This window comes from Mya arenaria, chromosome 5, assembly GCF_026914265.1.
Source record: "Mya arenaria isolate MELC-2E11 chromosome 5, ASM2691426v1".
In the NCBI taxonomy this organism is placed as follows: domain Eukaryota; kingdom Metazoa; phylum Mollusca; class Bivalvia; order Myida; family Myidae; genus Mya; species Mya arenaria.
Genome location: NC_069126.1, coordinates 45,560,616 through 45,579,497, shown reverse-complemented (window position 1 = coordinate 45,579,497; position 18,882 = coordinate 45,560,616). Strand labels below are relative to the sequence as shown.

Here is an 18,882-nt window from a genome sequence, read left to right as displayed (position 1 = left end):
CGGCGGGGATAATAAGTACGGAAAGAAGAGGGAGGAGTGGACAGGAGCGTCCAGTGGCCCGTTCCAAGTATGAACAAAGGATGTTTACGAGAAGTATAATAGAAAGAGGACGGAAAAGATACCGCTGGAATATTTCAGGAGAAGAGTCTCTAGAGGGTTTGAACGGTCTTGAAAGATCCTTGAAATCGGAAGGTCACGATTTCTATGGCAAATTATCTGCAGACGACGCTGTATGGCGGCCGTATTTGATAGAGAAATAATTGGCTTAAATCAACTACCTAGTTGGCTCAACATCTTACTTTATTGAATTATTGAGCACGTTGTTTTCGTGAAATGCAAATTATTAACGTGATCAACAAATTTCAAGTACTTAAGATATTTGGAGAAACTGGCCTGTAGACAGCATTCCATTATCACAGCAATCTTCCAGGCAGCGAAATCTTCGTCTTCTTAGGGGTGGAAGGTAAGCATACTTAACACGCAACTCTTTCGAGAACATCTCAATGATATTCGAAACAACACAAAACAAACAAAGGATTCCGGATACGATTAAAAAATCAAAGGCCAACACCCTGATAACAAGGCACTAAAATACACCCAAGAAAACAAACAATATTCACATAAGGCCACACCAAATTGATATTTCGTTCCGCGGATTTACCGCTCCTATTTTTTTTTTTGAAAAAAAAATAATTGTGCGCCCGCACCTCCATTTTGATCGCCAAGCAGATTTTTTCAGATAATGAATTATTAAAAGGCTAAAAAAAATAAGTATAATTTTTCTACGCTAGTTTTCGTGTTTTTGTAAAGGGACGTTACCGATGCGAAGTGTTTTTTATACTGTATATCGATCGGTTTAGCGTGGGTCTCAATAAATTCAATCAAAATGGCGGCTTCCGGTATAAACAATGTGGCTCGAAGTTTGAAAATTAAATCTTATTTTTGACAATAAATATGTTTTGAGCATGCTTGAAGTTATTGTTGATCGTCTCATGCACTAATAGATCTTTATTTAAAGCAATCAGTATGCAAATAAAGCATGTGTATCTGAGACTGATAGCGATTATATTGCGTATTAGTGACTCGTTTTGAATGGAAATCGGAATGATCAACTTAGTACTATTTTATTCAAGTCATAATACAAGGGACCAAAATTTTACCTCGTTACGACGATGCTGAAGATGACAGTTCAACTTAACTGGAACATGAGTCATTGTTTGGTCCAAATTGATGTAACAAGCTCAATTTTGATCAAATTCTGACAAAACAACAGTTTTGAACAAATATCTTTTCACAAATAGCGATATAAACACTGGTCTGGATATACCTCAACATAAGTAAGCCTAACTTTATCACCTTATATTTTGTTTTTATTTGCAGCGTAATCCGGGATTGTAATGCACTTGTCAATTGTAACCACTGCCCCGCCCACCCCTCGCCCTTGTTCCAGGGGTATACCGGGGACAGCAGAGGCAATGGGCTGTGGTTTTACCTTTTAGGTGGCCCCGCAGTGCCTAGTGAATGTGGTTTTGTCTTCATATTGAAAATTGTCGGGAATGGGCCTCGGTATTCGGGGTTGCGGGGCAATTTGGCAGGGATTTTACCAGCTGTGTGTCCCTGCAGGTCGGTTATTTCACCCGGATTTTGAGAGACCGGAAGTCAAAGTCCCTGCTTTTCCAGACTTAGGGGGTGGGGGACATATACAATTGGTTGGTGCATAAAAACATCTAAATAACCAAAAAAGTACTCTGAAAAATACCCTTGTTCTTTTTGTTTTAATAAGCACGTGTTATTGCATTTCCTGTGATAATAAAAACAAAATTTAGTCTTATGTTATATGGAGTCTGATGTTTTATGATGCCTGTGTAAGTGATCATTTTTTACAAATCCAGAATCAAGTTATGTCAAAATACAGTTGCATATTATTAAGGTAGATTTATATAAGTCGTTTCAAACTTTATACTAAAAGCAGGGTTATTTATTATTATGAATGATCGTCATATTAAAGTACGTTTCAATTATATAAAAAATTAGATTTATCCATATAATGTTTGTACTAAACACGGATGAATAAATAGTATGTATTCCAACATTTTCCCAATGTCCATTAGAGGTTCAGTTCAAGATGGCATTAAAATGGGTTTAAGGGCAATTATTTTGAACAATCTTTCTTATTAATATTGAATATAAGGAAAAATATATTTTTCGCTCTCGCTTCGGTTATTATGAAAACTGACAACATTTTATTTTTATTTGTTTTTCGCTCGCTCCAATTTTTTTTGGTAAAATCCGAGGAACTAAACATTAATTTGGTGTGGCCTAAAGAGCAAAATTGTGCGTTTCAACTACGTTTATTATACTCGGATACATGGCCACAAGGTGAAACTAAAAAGAAACAACCCATTGATGATACACTGAACTTTTCAATGCGGGTTTGAAATATAACAATCGAGACCCTATCTCATTTAAAAGATATCAGCATAACTAATCTACCGAGACGAACAAATACATGGCAACTACATTGACAAGTCCAGGAACTTAAAACTTAACCATTTACTTGATGGCATGAAATAGGGCCTGTACACTGCACACACATTAACAAATGAACAGGAATTCATCAATGCAGAGAGTATTAAGAAATTGTTGAAAATAACATGTTATTGATATTGAGAGTCATAGGTATTTCATTAAATTAAAAGTGTAAAGTGATATACTTAAGGATGACTATATCCTGTACATCGGACTGTCATATTTGTTTATAATATGAGAAATAAATTAATGTCGATTTCTTAAGATTCGCTTTGCTGTTACTTTTCATTTATGTGTGTGCTTCTAGCAGAATGACAACAAGATTGATAAAAAACACCCAAAGAGTCAATAATTTACACCGCGGACCAATGACCGAACGTCAACAATATGGACCCCTCGTGTTCATTAAGTTAGGGTGTTTTACCCAAATGACCAGATTCGACTCAACATGACTTTAATCATCGAAACAATCCAAATGACACATCGCAAAATCAATCTCAGGTCTCTGTACCATCATAAGAAAGGAAGTTTTTCCGCAATCAGCCAAAGCTATTCCCACTTCTTTGTAAGAAGTATACCGTTTTAGATGTTTACGGTCGTTTTTAAACAGTTTCTGGATCTTATTTTTCACCTTAATCCTTGTTGAGGGTAAATTCTTCATTTAGACATTTATATTTACATCCAACACCGCATGGTGTCGGACCATAAAGCAGCCTATTGGTGCGTTAACGCTTTAGGATACCATTGATCTACAAAGACATCGGATCTGAACATCACATATACATTATTGAATGAACCTTTGTCAAAGACAGTGCACATGGTTGATATGAACTTTATTAAGATTAGTTAAACATCTGTGAACGATATATACACAATTAAGGGATGGCAACGAGCAGTAAAATTGGTACTCATGTACTCAGACAATCTTCCGATCGAGTTCTCTATTACTCAGATAACTTGAATTGGTATTCGGGAAAGACAAGTTCGTGTTTACATGTATCGTTCATGTACGTTATGCGTTGGTCGTAAAAATGGCCGTTTTGGTTTACAATACAATTCTGTAGGCGTTGTACCGCTACCAAAACTTCGTTAATTGACATCAGTGTTGTTTGCGAATTAGGGCCATTTGTTGACAGTTTGCAACTCTCACAGCACCTGTCAATTAATTTATTAGGGTCTATTGTGTATACAGCGGGGATTAGACGTAAATTGTCTTGGTTTAAACAGTATTTATTTTTTATAACAAATATACATTTACAACGTACACATATAATAGAATAGAATTGAGGAGAAAGCCACCTCTTTTCTATTTTCTGTAAACAATACTATAAATAAACGAATTAATTGTCTTATTGGAAACGCGCCAGATCTGATACTTACGTCTGTAAATCATGTATTTGGTGAATTTTATGAGTACTCGGAAGTAGTGATTTGGTACTCGGGTACTCGGTTGATTGTTCGAGTACTCGGGTAATCGTTGCCATTCCTAATACATATACAAAATAACGTCTTGTTTTGTGTGAATTAGAACATATATAAACCGAAGAAACTTGAATCTCCAATCACCGAATATCAAAATGGCAAAACAGATTAAAATGTTTGAAAGGGTCACACTCAAGGAAGGATAACTTTCATACATTTACACATCACTCAAATACATGAACCTCATTAATGATTGCAAAAATACAAATATGTACACATATGCTATATGTTTAAACTGCCTTTATCTATGGTGCATTGATTTAAAGAAACAATAAAGTTCGGATAGTGTACCAGCAGTGTAGATAAATGTCAAGAAACATCTTTAGTTAAGCATGTATTGGAATGTCAAACTTTAATAATTCATAGTCAGTACAAATAATACAACTCTTTTTCTAAAATTAGGTTAAGTAATCTCATTTGGAAAGAAAGTGTCACTGGTTCAGTTATTCAGGAATACGGGTGTCTGAGAGAGGAAACCTGACCAAAAATGGCATAATTACATAAGAGCAAAACATATTGTATAAAACATCGTTAGATTTTGTTTTTCCTTGGTGTGCATCTTCCTTCTCTCTGAACAAATCACCAACACACATTGTTTGAAGATGCTGTCCTAGAAAACAAAATTCTACCCAGGGAATTGACTCGAGCTTAATTCTTGTGCCACATCTCGAGCGTCGTGTTTGCGTTTGTTAACGCAGCAGTAGACCACAACGCCTATAATGTTCATGGCCAGTAGACTGCATACCACGATCACAGCAATTTTCCAGATAGAGAAATCGTCATCACCATCATCATCTTCTTCCTAAGTTTTGAATGTAAAAATACAACAACTATTCTGGAATACCCCAATGGATAATATAGGACAAATCTAGTATATAAAAGCTTCCTATTGTCTTGGTTAATACTTAACAAATCAAAGTTCCACGCCATAATAAGCAATCATTAAAAAACAAACGTTCATCAAGTTTATACTTTGTATACGTTGAATGAAACTCTGTAATAGTATTGCAAATGAATTTTGCACTATTTCTTCCTCATACCGAAACTTATTTGGAAAGGTAAGCAATATGCAATATGCCACTGATCAATTTACATTTTAGACAGAATTAAACATTTACCTGGCTACCATGCATTTTGGAACCAATAAAACTTTCGTTTTCGAAAATGGATATGCTACATAAAGGGTTACTTAAAAAATAATGTAGAAATCGCCAAACTTGCAGGTTTGGAAAACCAAACACACTTGTAGAACTTTGGGCTGTTTTTATCTCTTTAAACATCTAAAAGGTATCGAATTTTATTCAATTGGTTAAGATTGTTTGCAGCCTCATTACTGGTTATGGCAAGCAGAAGACTAAGCCACCATGTCGCCATTACCCTTTCTGTCGAAGACGTTTTATTTACCTTTGTTCCCATCGCTGAAATTAAAGTAAAAATAGCTATTTTGGTTTATCGAGCTTAACCAACTGCGTGTTTCATCAATGTCATCTTTATATATATATAATACAATGTTTACAGACATTATTTATTTTCAATTAGAAGCATGCGCTTGGAATTTATATTTAACCCTTTTCTACCTATTTCCTTCTTGAGCAGTTTAAGATTCTCCTCATCCGAGTTCACCCTTGTCCTTCCAATACCAGGAAAGCCTTCTGAATCAATCTTCGCTGAAATATAATGTGATACTTTATCGACCTCATGGACAGAATGACAAGCATTCCAATCCTTGCTCACACATACTCCATTTGGGAATCTTTTGTTATCAATATCTTTGTCGCATTTAAGAAACGAAGAGCCTCCGCAATCCGGGCACTGTGGCTGCGGCTCGTAATTGAAGAATTTTGTGGTCCAGTTTTTCCAAAGGCCATCTTTTATTTGCATATACTCAAATCCCTGAAGTGGGTCCGTAGCAGCATTAAGGGAATTGTTGAACCTGGACAGATTCGTCTTTGGATAGTCAGTTTCAACGCTTACATTGCACCTGGAACATGTTTAAAGAAAACTGTTAATAATTAGTAAATGAAACACCAATCACAAAATCATTACACTGCAAAGTAAGAATGTAAATCGAATCCTTGCGAATCGTACTCTTTACTGCCTTGTCGTTCTCTGAACTGTTCCCAAATGTAATCAATAAAGGCGTGGTGCATCCAGAAAATTGGATCAAATGCGGCAATTCTTATTGTATCCATATCACCTCCTACCCAATCATGGACGCCGTCGTGATGGATTTCTAGATTATCTTTGTTGCTGAAGGGTGACTCAGTGCCAGTTGTAATGTCCTGCAAAGTATGTTCGATTTTACCATAAGAGTAATGCTGCTTAAGTTACTGGATTTATACGTATTTAGGCACAGTTAATTGTCTATTTTGGCAAAATGATTATATGGATACACATTTTAACCGTGAGTCAGTAACGTTACCATTTGTTGTTCTATTTGCGGTGTTTGCATATGTGTATGTTGTTGAACGTTTAAACTCATTCATACTGGGCGTGTCTCTGTCATTCTCATTGCATTAGTAAAAATCTAAAGTTTTGACTTTAAAATGTGTATATTTCAAACTTTCAATAACAGTGTTAAAATAAGAAAGTAAGGAATATGAGATCAGTTTTACAGTAGGACAATTTAAAGAAGAAATGTTTTTACACAATGTAATTAAATATCTTTTAAACGGCATTTTGTAAACAAGTCTTTGGAGATTTGGTGCAGTGCCAAAATAGTTTACATTACATTCTAGACTATCTGGAATGACATCTGCTAAAGAAGTTATGTAAACAGTTTTTATTGAATGTATAAATTCTGATGTCCAACCTCAAAATGGCAATTAAGTAGCATTCCAGCTATGTCTGCTTTACTGATGAGATTTGGTGGACAAGGTTGTTCACCTTGCGATGTTGATCGCTCGATTTGCACATTATTCCCTCCATACCAACCGGCAAACGGACCACTTGTAATGCTTCCAAACCCATTTCCCACAAAGCAATCGGTCCATATCACTGATTTATACGGTGAGGCCATATAATAATCAGTCGTATAGTCCCAGTATGGCAACGATACATTGGGGTTGACCTTTCTTAGCTGTTCCTCGAATCTATATGTAAATTAAATGCAAAAAGGAATTATAGAAGCCAGCTATCAATCTATTAAGATCCGATCTTGAAAAAAAATAATCAAATTGTCACTTACTAACTTAGTTCCTGAATTTGTTGAATAAATATGTTTATTATATGACGACTATTGACATTATATGTAATGCGATACGCTTTCGATCATAAAAGCTGTTATTTGATCGACAATACCTTTTTGAAATATTGTACTAGTATTCCATATCATTCATATGGTGATAAATCGACACAGTGAAGTGATATCGACCGGGGTAGGTATCTCTAAGAATTCTTACCATGGAATAGAATTTACATCTTATGTAGGATAGGACAAAACTGGTTTAATTAATCGGTGCTGTTTTTATATAGTTCGTTTGTTTTTTCGGTACACAGACTTTCGAACTGTTTAAGTAGTTTATGTACGCAATATTTGTAAAGACTATTCTAGGTACGCAAAGGAAGGGGTCGAGGTCTCACATCTATCAACGACTTGCCCCATAAATTTCATTGTAACAATTGGTTAACCATACGAATGCTGTATGTATTATCATTTTCGCTATGACTGAAGTGTGTCTTATAATAAATGTCGTAATGAACTGTTAGCAATATGATAATAATTACTCAGTGATTTACTTTAATGTAACTCAAACATACGCAGTTATAAAGACGCGATGCCAAGGTAAAAAAGCCCTTCCTCTGTGTTTTCGTGTGGTATCAACTCCGTGCATTAGGCCAAATCTGCGCAATATTCCGTTCTGTAAAAAAATGGTAAAATATATCTAGAATATTTACCATTTCAATCAATATGTATATAAAAAGCTACAGAAACAAGTCCAGTGGTCCAATGTTTAAACATAAACCCCGTTGAATGGCACAGGGTCAACGCCAATGACATAGAACACAAAAACAAACAATCACAAACCAGAAACATGGAACAACAACACAAACATCCACAAACAACACACTACATAAATAATATATAAAACTAGGGATGTTTATCAAGGATTGTTAGGTACCGCCTTGGAATGTAAAAAAGTAAATGGTAAATCTTATCAAAGTATGCATTAACTTGAGGAAACTTAAGAATAAAACAAATACATGTACTAATAATAAACTATAACTCAGATCCCAACTCCATCTGCAGACGAAGGAATACACTTAAGAGTGCCTAAAGATACGATGCAGTTATTGTTTGAAACTATTAAAATCCTACACAGTCTGCCCCAGCAAATAAAAGGTATAAAACTGTGTGATCATAAAGAAAAGCATCAACTTACTCTGGGATTAAACATAGAAAACATTATTAAAAAATAAAAATACAATATACATTTGCTAAAATCTCCTTCCAAATGAAAACCCTAAGTAAAATTTTGAAATAAAGTGACGTCATACGCTGAAACATTCGGAGTGACCCAATCGAATGAAAAATAAGGTTTTTGAAGATAACACGAATGTGCAAATTTTTATTTAAATCAAAGGACTGAAAGCTTATTTAAGTAAGGACGCCATATTTCACTTTATATTTTTATAAGGAATTCATCCTCAAAAACCAGAAGGCAAGTTCTCTTGTCATTATATTCATGGCTTAAATAAGATCATACCAATTCATTGACGCGAATGCCATTTTCAATCTTTTATATTTTGGGGGGATAACAAAGGATCATCTCAAATACCTGCGTTTTGTTTTCTTATATTCTCCTTTACATGGCAAAACATTGTTGAGAACATACGAGTTGCTTATTTAATTATCACATGCTTTAAAATAAACTTCACGCCCACTTGCCTGATAAAGGACTTTAAACGCATCAAAGACATCCTTCCGCTGTTGATCTGTTAGAACTCGGATATCGTACCGTGTTCGGAGTCCGGTTGGTGGGTCGTGATAGCCGTACCTTGTAGATACTACAGGGTTAAGTCCATTTATCATTAGTTTCTTTATGTTATACTCATAGCTCTATCAGACGACCATGTTTAGAAGCACGTAAGTAAATCCTATAAGACTTTCCTTTTCTGAGACTGAGAAGTATTCAATTAAAATTCGAAATCTTACCATATATTTTAATGTGCTTGTTGTTAAGATTATCCCGTTTATCTTTACTTTCAACGTTTTTTCTCTGATAATTCCTCAATATATAATAAAGGCAAATCTATGGGAATAATTCGTTGTGGTTCTAAAAAACTCATATTAAGTATACTTACTTTGGTATTTCGTATTCAGTCTTAAAAAAGTCCTTGTCTTCGTCGCTTAATATAGGATGTGTATTTATGTCTTCAAGATATACACGCCAGCAGGCCTCTTTTACCAAAGTAAGGTTGACTGGTTGCTGTATGGAACATCAAATCACAGCAATATCATATAAGTAAGATATAATCATGAATGCACATTTTAATGTTAATGTTCAAATGTGAAACAACAAATGAAATCCGATATTAAAATTTGCTGTCGGAGCAAAATTCTTAATCGTATTAAATATATGGTGTAATAAGTGTAGCATTAGTCTTTTATTTGCCAATATATTTTAAACTTGCCTTCGATCCCTTGTCATAACAATCTTGCACAGTATTCGGAAATACTATATTCTCCACTACATCGCAATTAACGTATCTTGAACTAAAAAGCACAAGACAAACTTGCAATATAACTCTTCCCATTTTGCGTGCAATTCTGAATGACTTAAATAAGTTTTTATAAGACTTTATGTACACTGCTATATACCTCTGCTTGTTAAAAATGTTGGATCGGTGCTTGGTTTTGAAAAGGTTTTCCTCATTTGAAGTTTGGAATTGCACAATAGGTAGATATGACTTGCAATTTTTATTAGGTATTTGGAAAAACAATTAGTCAAATTACACTTTTTCCTTGAACGTATGATATTACGCAGAAATTCCTTGCGGTTTTTACAATAACACACTGAAGTATACAAATGGCAATCCCATAAGCTAGGTGTAAGACATACCTCCTCTGAGTGCGTTTCAATAAAGATTTTTATCGTAAATTGAAAATATCTTAGTGTCATTGTTCCATTATTTTATTACATATTTGAGTGAATTGAACTCGAGTCAGCATTGAAAATGAACACCAAATTGAGTAAATAAACATAATCGATGTACATGTATTGTTAATCTTTATACAGGTTTAAGAGAATTGAAGTTACGACTGAAATTCTTTATTGAAACAGCCCCCAGATGTTTCTGGTAAAATATCGGACAAGTAAAGTTATTCATGTACGTGAAGTTAGCGGCCTAGCGGCCTAGCGGCGTGAAGTTAGCGGCCTAGCGGCGTGAAGTTAGCGGCCTAGCGGCCTAGCGGCGTGAAGTTAGCGGCCTAGCGGCCTAGCGGCCTAGCGGCATAGCGGCGTGAAGTTAGCGGCCTAGCGGCCTAGCGGCCTAGCGGCCTAATATAGTATCTTATTTCAAAGTAGGAATATATGCTTTTTCTTATAAACAATGATAAATTAAATGTTTTTGTGCACGAAATATCAATTTCAAGCGATTTTCAACAATTTTTTCAAAAAAGTCGATCAAGCGATCTAGCGGCCTAGCGGCGTGAAGTTAGCGGCCTAGCGGCCTAATATGGTATCTTATTTCAAAGTAGGAATATATGCTTTTTCTTGTAAATAATGATGAATTAAATGTTTTTGTGTACAAAATATCAATTTCAAGCGATTTTCAACAATTTTTTCAAAAAAGTTTATCAAACATTTTTCTATTTTATAGCATGCAAACATGCCTGCTCTGCTTACAAACTGATATATTTGCTGTTTATATGCACCAATCATCACTCTGAAACGATTTTCAACATTTTTTTCAAGAAGTCGATCAAGCGATCTAGCGGCCTAGCGGCCTAGCGGCGTGAAGATAGCGGCCTAGCGGCCTAATATGGTATCTTATTTCAAAGTAGGAATATATGCTTTTTCTTGTAAATAATGATAAATTAAATGTTTTTGTGCACGAAATATCAATTTCAAGCGATTTTCAACAATTTTTTCATAAAAGTTTATCAAACATTTTTCTATTTTATAGCATGCAAACATGCCTGCTCTGCTAACAAACTGATATATTTGCTGTTTATATGCACCAATCATTAGTCTGAAACGATTTTCAACATTTTTTTCAAGAAGTCGATCAAGCGATACAGCGGCCTAGCGGCGTGAAGTTAGCGGCCCAGCGGCCTAATATGGTATCTTATTTCAAAGTAGGAATATATGCTTTTTCTTCTAAACAATGATAAATTAAATGTGTTTGTGCACGAAATATCAATTTCAAGCGATTTTCAACAATTTTTTCAAAAAAGTTTATCAAACATTTTTCTATTTAATAGCATGCATACATGTCTGCTCTGCTAACAAACTGATACATTTGCTGTTTATATGCACCAATCATCACTCTGAAACGATTTCCAACATTTTTTTCAAAGAAGTCGATCAAGCGATCTAGCGGCCTAGCGGCCTAGCGGCGTGAAGTTAGCGGCCTAGCGGCCTACCGGCCTAGCGGCCTAATATGGTATCTTATTTCAAAGTAGGAATATATGCTTTTTCTTCTAAATAATGATAAATTAAATGTTTTTATGCACGAAATATCAATTTCAAGCGATTTTCATCATTTTTTCAAAAAAGTCGATCAAGCGAGCTAGCGGCCTAGCGGCCTAGCGGCCTAGCGGCCTAGCGGCGTGAAGTTAGCGGCCTAGCGGCCTAGCGGCCTAGCGGCCTAATATGGTATCTTATTTCAAAGTAGGAATATATGCTTTTTCTTGTAAATAATGATAAATTAAATGTTTTTGTGCACGAAATATCAATTTCAAGCGATTTTCAACATTTTTTTCAAAAAAGTTTATCAAACATTTTTCTATTTTATAGCATGCAAACATGCCTGCTCTGCTAACAAACTGATATATTTGCTGTTTATATGCACCAATCATCAGTCTGAAACGATTTTCAACATTTTTTTCAAGAAGTCGATCAAGCGATACAGCGGCCTAGCGGCCTAGCGGCGTGAAGTTAGCGGCCTAGCGGTCTAGCGGCATAATATGGTATTTTATTTCAAAGTAGGAATATATGCTTTTTCTTCTAAACAATGATAAATTAAATGTTTTTGTGCACGAAATATCAATTTCAAGCGATTTTTAACAATTTTTTCAAAAAAGTTTATCAAACATTTTTCTATTTTATAGCATGCATACATGTCTGCTCTGCTAACAAACTGATACATTTGCTGTTTATATGCACCAATCATCACTCTGAAACGATTTTCAACATTTTTTTCAAAGAAGTCGATCAAGCGATCTAGCGGCCTAGCGGCCTAGCGGCGTGAAGTTAGCGGCCTAGCGGCCTAATATGGTATCTTATTTCAAAGTAGGAATATATGCTTTTTCTTCTAAATAATGATAAATTAAATGTTTTTGTGCACGAAATATCAATTTCAAGCGATTTTCAACAATTTTTTCAAAAAAGTCGATCAAGCGATCTAGCGGCCTAGCGGCGTGAAGTTAGCGGCCTAGCGGCCTAATATGGTATCTTATTTCAAAGTAGGAATATATGCTTTTTCTTCTAAATAATGATGATTTAAATGTTTTTGTGCACGAAATATCAATTTCAAGCGATTGTTCAACAATTTTTTCAAAAAAGTTTATCAAACATTTTTCTATTTTATAGCATGCAAACATGCCTGCTCTGCTAACAAACTGATATATTTGCTGTTTATATGCACCAATCATCACTCTGAAACGATTTTCAACATTTTTTCAAAGAAGTCGATCTAGCGGCCTAGCGGCGTGAAGTTAGCGGCCTAATATGGTATCTTATTTCAAAGCACGAATACATGCCTTTTCTTCTTAAACAATGATATATGAACTGTTTTTGTGCACAAAATATAAATTTGAAGCGATTTTCAACATTTTTTTCAAAGAAGTCGATCTAGCTGCCTAGCGGCGTGAAGTTAGCCGCCTAGCGGCCTAATATGGTATCTTATTTCAAAGTACGAATACATGCCTTTTCTTCTTAAACAATGATATATTAACTGTTTTTGTGCACAAAATATAAAATTGAAGCGATTTACAACATTTTTTTTTAAAGGCGGCCAAGGATTCCAGCGGCGTTAAGCTAGACTTTAATGTGTTTTTTTGACAGCATCAAGACCATTTTGTCCGTCATTTTACGTGTTTGGTCAATTACTTCCAATATTTATTGACCGATTTTCTAAGTAAATTGCGTAATTAGTTTACATAAGTGTTAACCACATCAATGGCGTATGGTGTAAGATCAGGTCAGGTCCATATCCCAAAAGACAATAGCACATTGTCCTTTGAACTATGTTGATCTTGACTATATAAATATAGCGTACCTAAACAGACAAGGTCACAGTGTACTTTTTAAGTTTTTATTTCCACTACGTAAGTATGGTTATGTGGGTTTTTGTGTCCTGACTGTTTCGCTTTCAATCATGATCTGATTATGAAATGACTTGGCACAAATGTATCAGCCATTCCTGTTTATATTTTTTTTATATATCCTTTTTAGATGTATGCACCGTTATTCTTCAGAGTATTGTCTGCCGGATTTGACTGACTGCTTTTAAGTAGTTAAATGCTATCTTAATAAGTACTGTGCTACCACAGTGATAAAATAAGCTTCATCTCCAAAGGCAAGGTCACATTTACGCGAAAAATAGTTCAAATGTCAATACCTTTTTCAGATCATAACTTCATGGTGATGTAACACATTTGAAAATGCATTTTACACTTAAATTAAAGTCATCTAATAGTTTCTGAGTGCACTTTCTCACCTCAGTACTATATGTTATATATACGGTAATTATACTTTAACACCTTGATCGGAAGTTTTGAATAGATAAAGACACTTTTAACACAGCATAATTTGAAACAATTTAATTTCTAAAAAGACATTTTTTAATATATAGCTATTCCAATAAGTTTTTGTATAGCAGTATTTAATTATTGTATGAACATAAGACAAGTTTCTGATAATAAAGCAACAAAAGCATTGTAATTTGACCCATTCCTGTTCCATCCATTAGCTAATAAAACATCTTTTAATATGAATTAAAAATCACTATAGGTTTTAGATAGCAGAATTGGCACAATAAAGGAAACTTTAATTTTATATTCAAAACACATGAAATAATTCGTTTATAATATTTCTTTGTATATTAAACAAGTTGGTCCTATGTTGCTCACCGACTGGACAAAATTCTGTCAAGTTATTGATTGGATAACATATTGCATGCTGCCCACTTTTATGCCACACTATCACATGTCTCGATTTATAAACGGAAATATAAAAAGCTAAAAACATAAAAGAAAACAATATGTACTTCAGGGTAGCTAAAAATGTAACAAATGGGCTTAGCCATTCATGAGGATTGAAGTTGAAATATCCCATGATTGTAAAGCAATAAAGCACTTAAAAGAAAAATATTAGAAATAATAAAAAGATGTATATGACAATATCTTCATACCTCAGTTTACCTAATTTAACCCCAAGATAATTTTAAAATAAATAAAAATAACAACACGCCTATTAAAATATTTTGTATTCAGTCTACTGGTTTCTGAAGAAAAGTAGCACCACCCTGGTGTCATTTTTTTATGAATAAATATGGGATGAAGGAACTTGATTGAGGGTCCCCTTTGAAACATTTTTGTGAGATAATTTACTGTTGTAAGAATTTGTGGATGAGACTAAAGTAAAATGTTCATGTAAATAATTGATGGGCATTTATTATTAAAGATTTTATGCACATGGTTTAGTCGTAGTTGCTTTATCCTATTTTCTATATTAAGCCATTCAAGATCACTGAAAGCCGAGGCTTTCAGGGAAGTTCTACAATCATAGCCATAAAACAATTTTAACATAGAATTAACTTTACTGACAATATTGTTAACAATAGATGCAGCACTGAGATCATTGTCGAGTATACTTCCAAGATATTTAACAGATTGTTTAGGTTTTATGATATGGCCATTGCAGTTTACATTGAAGCTATCAACTTTTGTTAGATTCCTTTTAGACCCAAATCAAATTATTCCAAGATGCAAAGACAGTTTGTTGTCAACTAACCACTTACTTCAGTTTTCAAGTTCCTTGCCGAGTACATTACTAATAACAGAAGGATCTTTGTGTGAGAAAAAGATAGCACTATCATCTGCATATAATATTAATTTACAATTTTCACTTATGCTTATACTCATATCATTGACATAGCATAAAAAGAGCAACGGTCCAAGTATGCTTCCTTAAGGAACGCCACAATGAGATGTTCATGAATTCAGACGTTGTATTATTTTCATTGACAACTTGTTTACGTCCAGATAAATATGATTGAAGCCACTCAATTGAACCCACACTAATTTCTTTTAAGAAACGTTAGTTGTAACGTTTGCCCAAATCAATGCATTTCTTTTAGTCAGCGAAAAAGATAATATTATAAGAAGTAGACCATAAAGATATGTATATGTAAGAATATTTCTCACATTTTGTTCAAATTCCTGACGTCTCCGTACCTGGTAATGATAGAAATCCAAGTTTCTATCGGTACAATATTTCTACAATTAAAGAAGCCTTACACATTGAATTACCTTCAGTCATTGCAAACAGCAATGAACTGTTGTTGTTTTAAATTTACAAATGATCTTACTCAATTTTGTAAACATATCATTTAGATATTCAATTGGACTTCTGTTTTTAAAAGCAAATAACCTTAAAATTATTAAATCGCATAGTTTGAATCAGATCTAAATATTGTCTTAATGAAACCTAAGCAACGAATCGCTGGGTACGTATTGAAATATCCTCATACAGCGATTAATATGCTCTCATAACTTCGCTGATCCGCACACTGTAAATGTGTAAATAATCTAACATGTAAGTGCTCAGGGTGAACAAACTCAAAACGTAAATAACATCTTTCCTATCAGTATCTTTTTTAAAAGGATTCAAATATGGATTATCAAAGGTTTACGGCAATCGACATAATTTGTCTTTTGCTATTAACAAAATATAATCACTATATGACTAAAGGCAAGATATACATACACAATTGTTATCAAGATGTACATAAACAATTTTCAAGAGAGTATACAGTATCATGAGTGATTATTAACACAACATACGAATATACAAACATTCACTCGTGATCATGTATGGTATAAAAATCCTTACGTTTAGTTGTCAGTACATTGAATTAAGTTATTCAAAACACACACAAAATAAATATATCAAAAGCTTTTTTCATAATCAATTAATGCACAATGCCCCTTATTCATATCATTTATAGCATTTTGTTTCAACACATGGATAATTATTTTCTAAAGTCCACTAAACCTCATTGGCATATGCAACCGATTTGGGCACATTGAACTCGTCGGCTCCTTCACATGAGTTGTTAGTTCTATTGCCTAGTGCTAGAGACCACATTTTAATAATTACATTTACTAGTGTAAGGCCTCGATAGTTTGCAGGATTTTGACGGTTGCCGTTTTATGTATTTGTACGATTGCTCATTTTCAACAAAGATCCGAGTAAATGTTAGTATCACATAAATACAATTGAAAATCTTAAGTAGCAATAAATCATCTCGAGTTAACAAAGCAATCTGCGACATTGCTGTTTTTTCATAGTTCTGAAGAAATAAACGGGCAGTCAAGTTCCTCCATATTAAACTCGTCTGACGTGTCATTATTGAAGTTGTCTGCATTCAAAGAACTGCAGTGCGGAGCGTTATACATGTTTCTTATGATAGTTTAATAACAAAATCATCACCTCCAATATCAATAGAGATCATTTTTACGTGTCCTTTAATTGATTGATATACTTTAAAAAACGAAGTTTGTTCTACTTAAAAAGAAAGGTGAGACTTCTTTCTTTCATAAACAGTCATTTTGCTTTGGTCTTAGATCCTTTTTTTCTAGCGTTTTAAAAAACAATATGGGATGCGTATTGTAATATCCAACAGCACTACTTCGAAAACTTGTTACACATGATAGTATTTACCTGACAATTTTACCAAAGTTATCAGTAAAAATACCGCTGGATATGTAATTACTTATCGGTTTATACCATTTACACAAAACTTCAAACTGCAAACACTATTTCAATTATCATGTATATGCTACATGTTATCTCTGCTGTATATTATGAGGAGTATTTTTCGACTTATTAATTTAAGACTTAATAAAATAGTGGCAATTCGAGTAAGTGTGAAACTTTACGAGTTTTTTTGTTCATTAACAAAGCAAATGAATAATCGTTTTAGAAGAAAATGCATGTTTTCATGTTTTCAAATAAGAGTCCATATTAGGCCGCTAGCCGCTAACTTCACGCCGCTAGGCCGCTAGGCCGCTAGATCGCTTGATCGACTTTTTTCAAAAAATTGTTGAAAATCGCTTGAAATTGATATTTCGTGCACAAAAACATTTAATTTATCATTGTTTAGAAGAAAAAGCATATATTCCTACTTTGAAATAAGATACCATATTAGGCCGCTAGGCCGCTAACTTCACGCCGCTAGGCCGCTGTATCGCTTGGTCGACTTCTTGAAAAAAATGTTGAAAATCGTTTCAGAGTGATGATTGGTGCATATAAACAGCAAATATATCAGCTTGTTAGCAGAGCAGGCATGTTTGCATGCTATAAAATAGAAAAATGTTTGATAAACTTTTTTGAAAAAATTGTTGAACAATCGCTTGAAATTGATATTTCGTGCACAAAAACATTTAAATCATCATTATTTAGAAGAAAAAGCATATATTCCTACTTTGAAATAAGATACCATATTAGGCCGCTAGGCCGCTAGGCCGCTAACTTCACGCCGCTAGGCCGCTAGGCCGCTAGATCGCTTGATCGACTTCTTTGAAAAAAATGTTGAAAATCGTTTCAGAGTGATGATTGGTGCATATAAACAGCAAATATATCAGTTTGTTAGCAGAGCAGGCATGTTTGCATGCTATAAAATAGAAAAAATGTTTGAAAAAAATTGTTGAAAATCGTTTGAAATTGATATTTCGTGCACAAAAACATTTAATTCATCATTATTTAGAAGAAAAAGCATATATTCCTACTTTGAAATAAGATACCATATTAGGCCGCTAGGCCGCTAACTTCACGCCGCTAGGTCGCTAGATCGCTTGATCGACTTTTTTGAAAAAAATTGTTGAAAATCGCTTGAAATTGATATTTCGTGCACAAAAACATTTAATTTATCATTATTTAGAAGAAAAAGCATATATTCCTACTTTGAAATAAGATACCATATTAGGCCGCTAGGCCGCTAACTTCACGCCGCTAGGCCGCTAGGCCGCTAGGCCGCTAGGCCGCTAGATCGCTTGATCGACTTCTTTGAAAAAAATGTTGAAAATCGTTTCAGAGTGATGATTGGTGCATATAAACAGCAAATGTATCAGTTTGTTAGCAGAGCAGACATGTATGCATGCTATAAAATAGAAAAATGTTTGATAAACTTTTTTGAAAAAAATGTTGAAAATCGCTTGAAATTGATATTTCGTGCACAAAAACATTTAATTTATCATTGTTTAGAAGAAAAAGCATATATTCCTACTTTGAAATAAGATACCATATTAGGCCGCTAGGCCGCTAGGCCGCTAGGCCGCTAACTTCACGCCGCTAGGCCGCTAGGCCGCTAGATCGCTTGATCGACTTCTTGAAAAAAATGTTGAAAATCGTTTCAGACTGATGATTGGTGCATATAAACAGCAAATATATCAGTTTGTTAGCAGAGCAGGCATGTTTGCAT

The 18,882-nt window shown here is 34.3% G+C and overlaps 1 protein-coding gene across 1 annotated transcript; it reads right to left on the bottom strand.

Moving 5' to 3' along the window:
* Positions 1-3,345: 3,345 nt before the first annotated feature.
* On the bottom strand, positions 3,346-9,874 carry LOC128233587 (putative tyrosinase-like protein tyr-3). Its single transcript, XM_052947326.1, has 9 exons — positions 9,646-9,874; positions 9,316-9,440; positions 8,900-9,008; positions 7,771-7,871; positions 6,824-7,103; positions 6,100-6,293; positions 5,589-5,992; positions 5,416-5,429; positions 3,346-4,813 (listed from the first exon to the last, which is right to left on the bottom strand). The coding sequence occupies exons 1-9, from the start codon at positions 9,766-9,768 to the stop codon at positions 4,637-4,639; spliced, it is 1,527 nt and encodes a 508-aa protein (XP_052803286.1). The 5' UTR covers positions 9,769-9,874; the 3' UTR covers positions 3,346-4,636.
* Between the last annotated feature and the right edge of the window lie 9,008 nt (positions 9,875-18,882).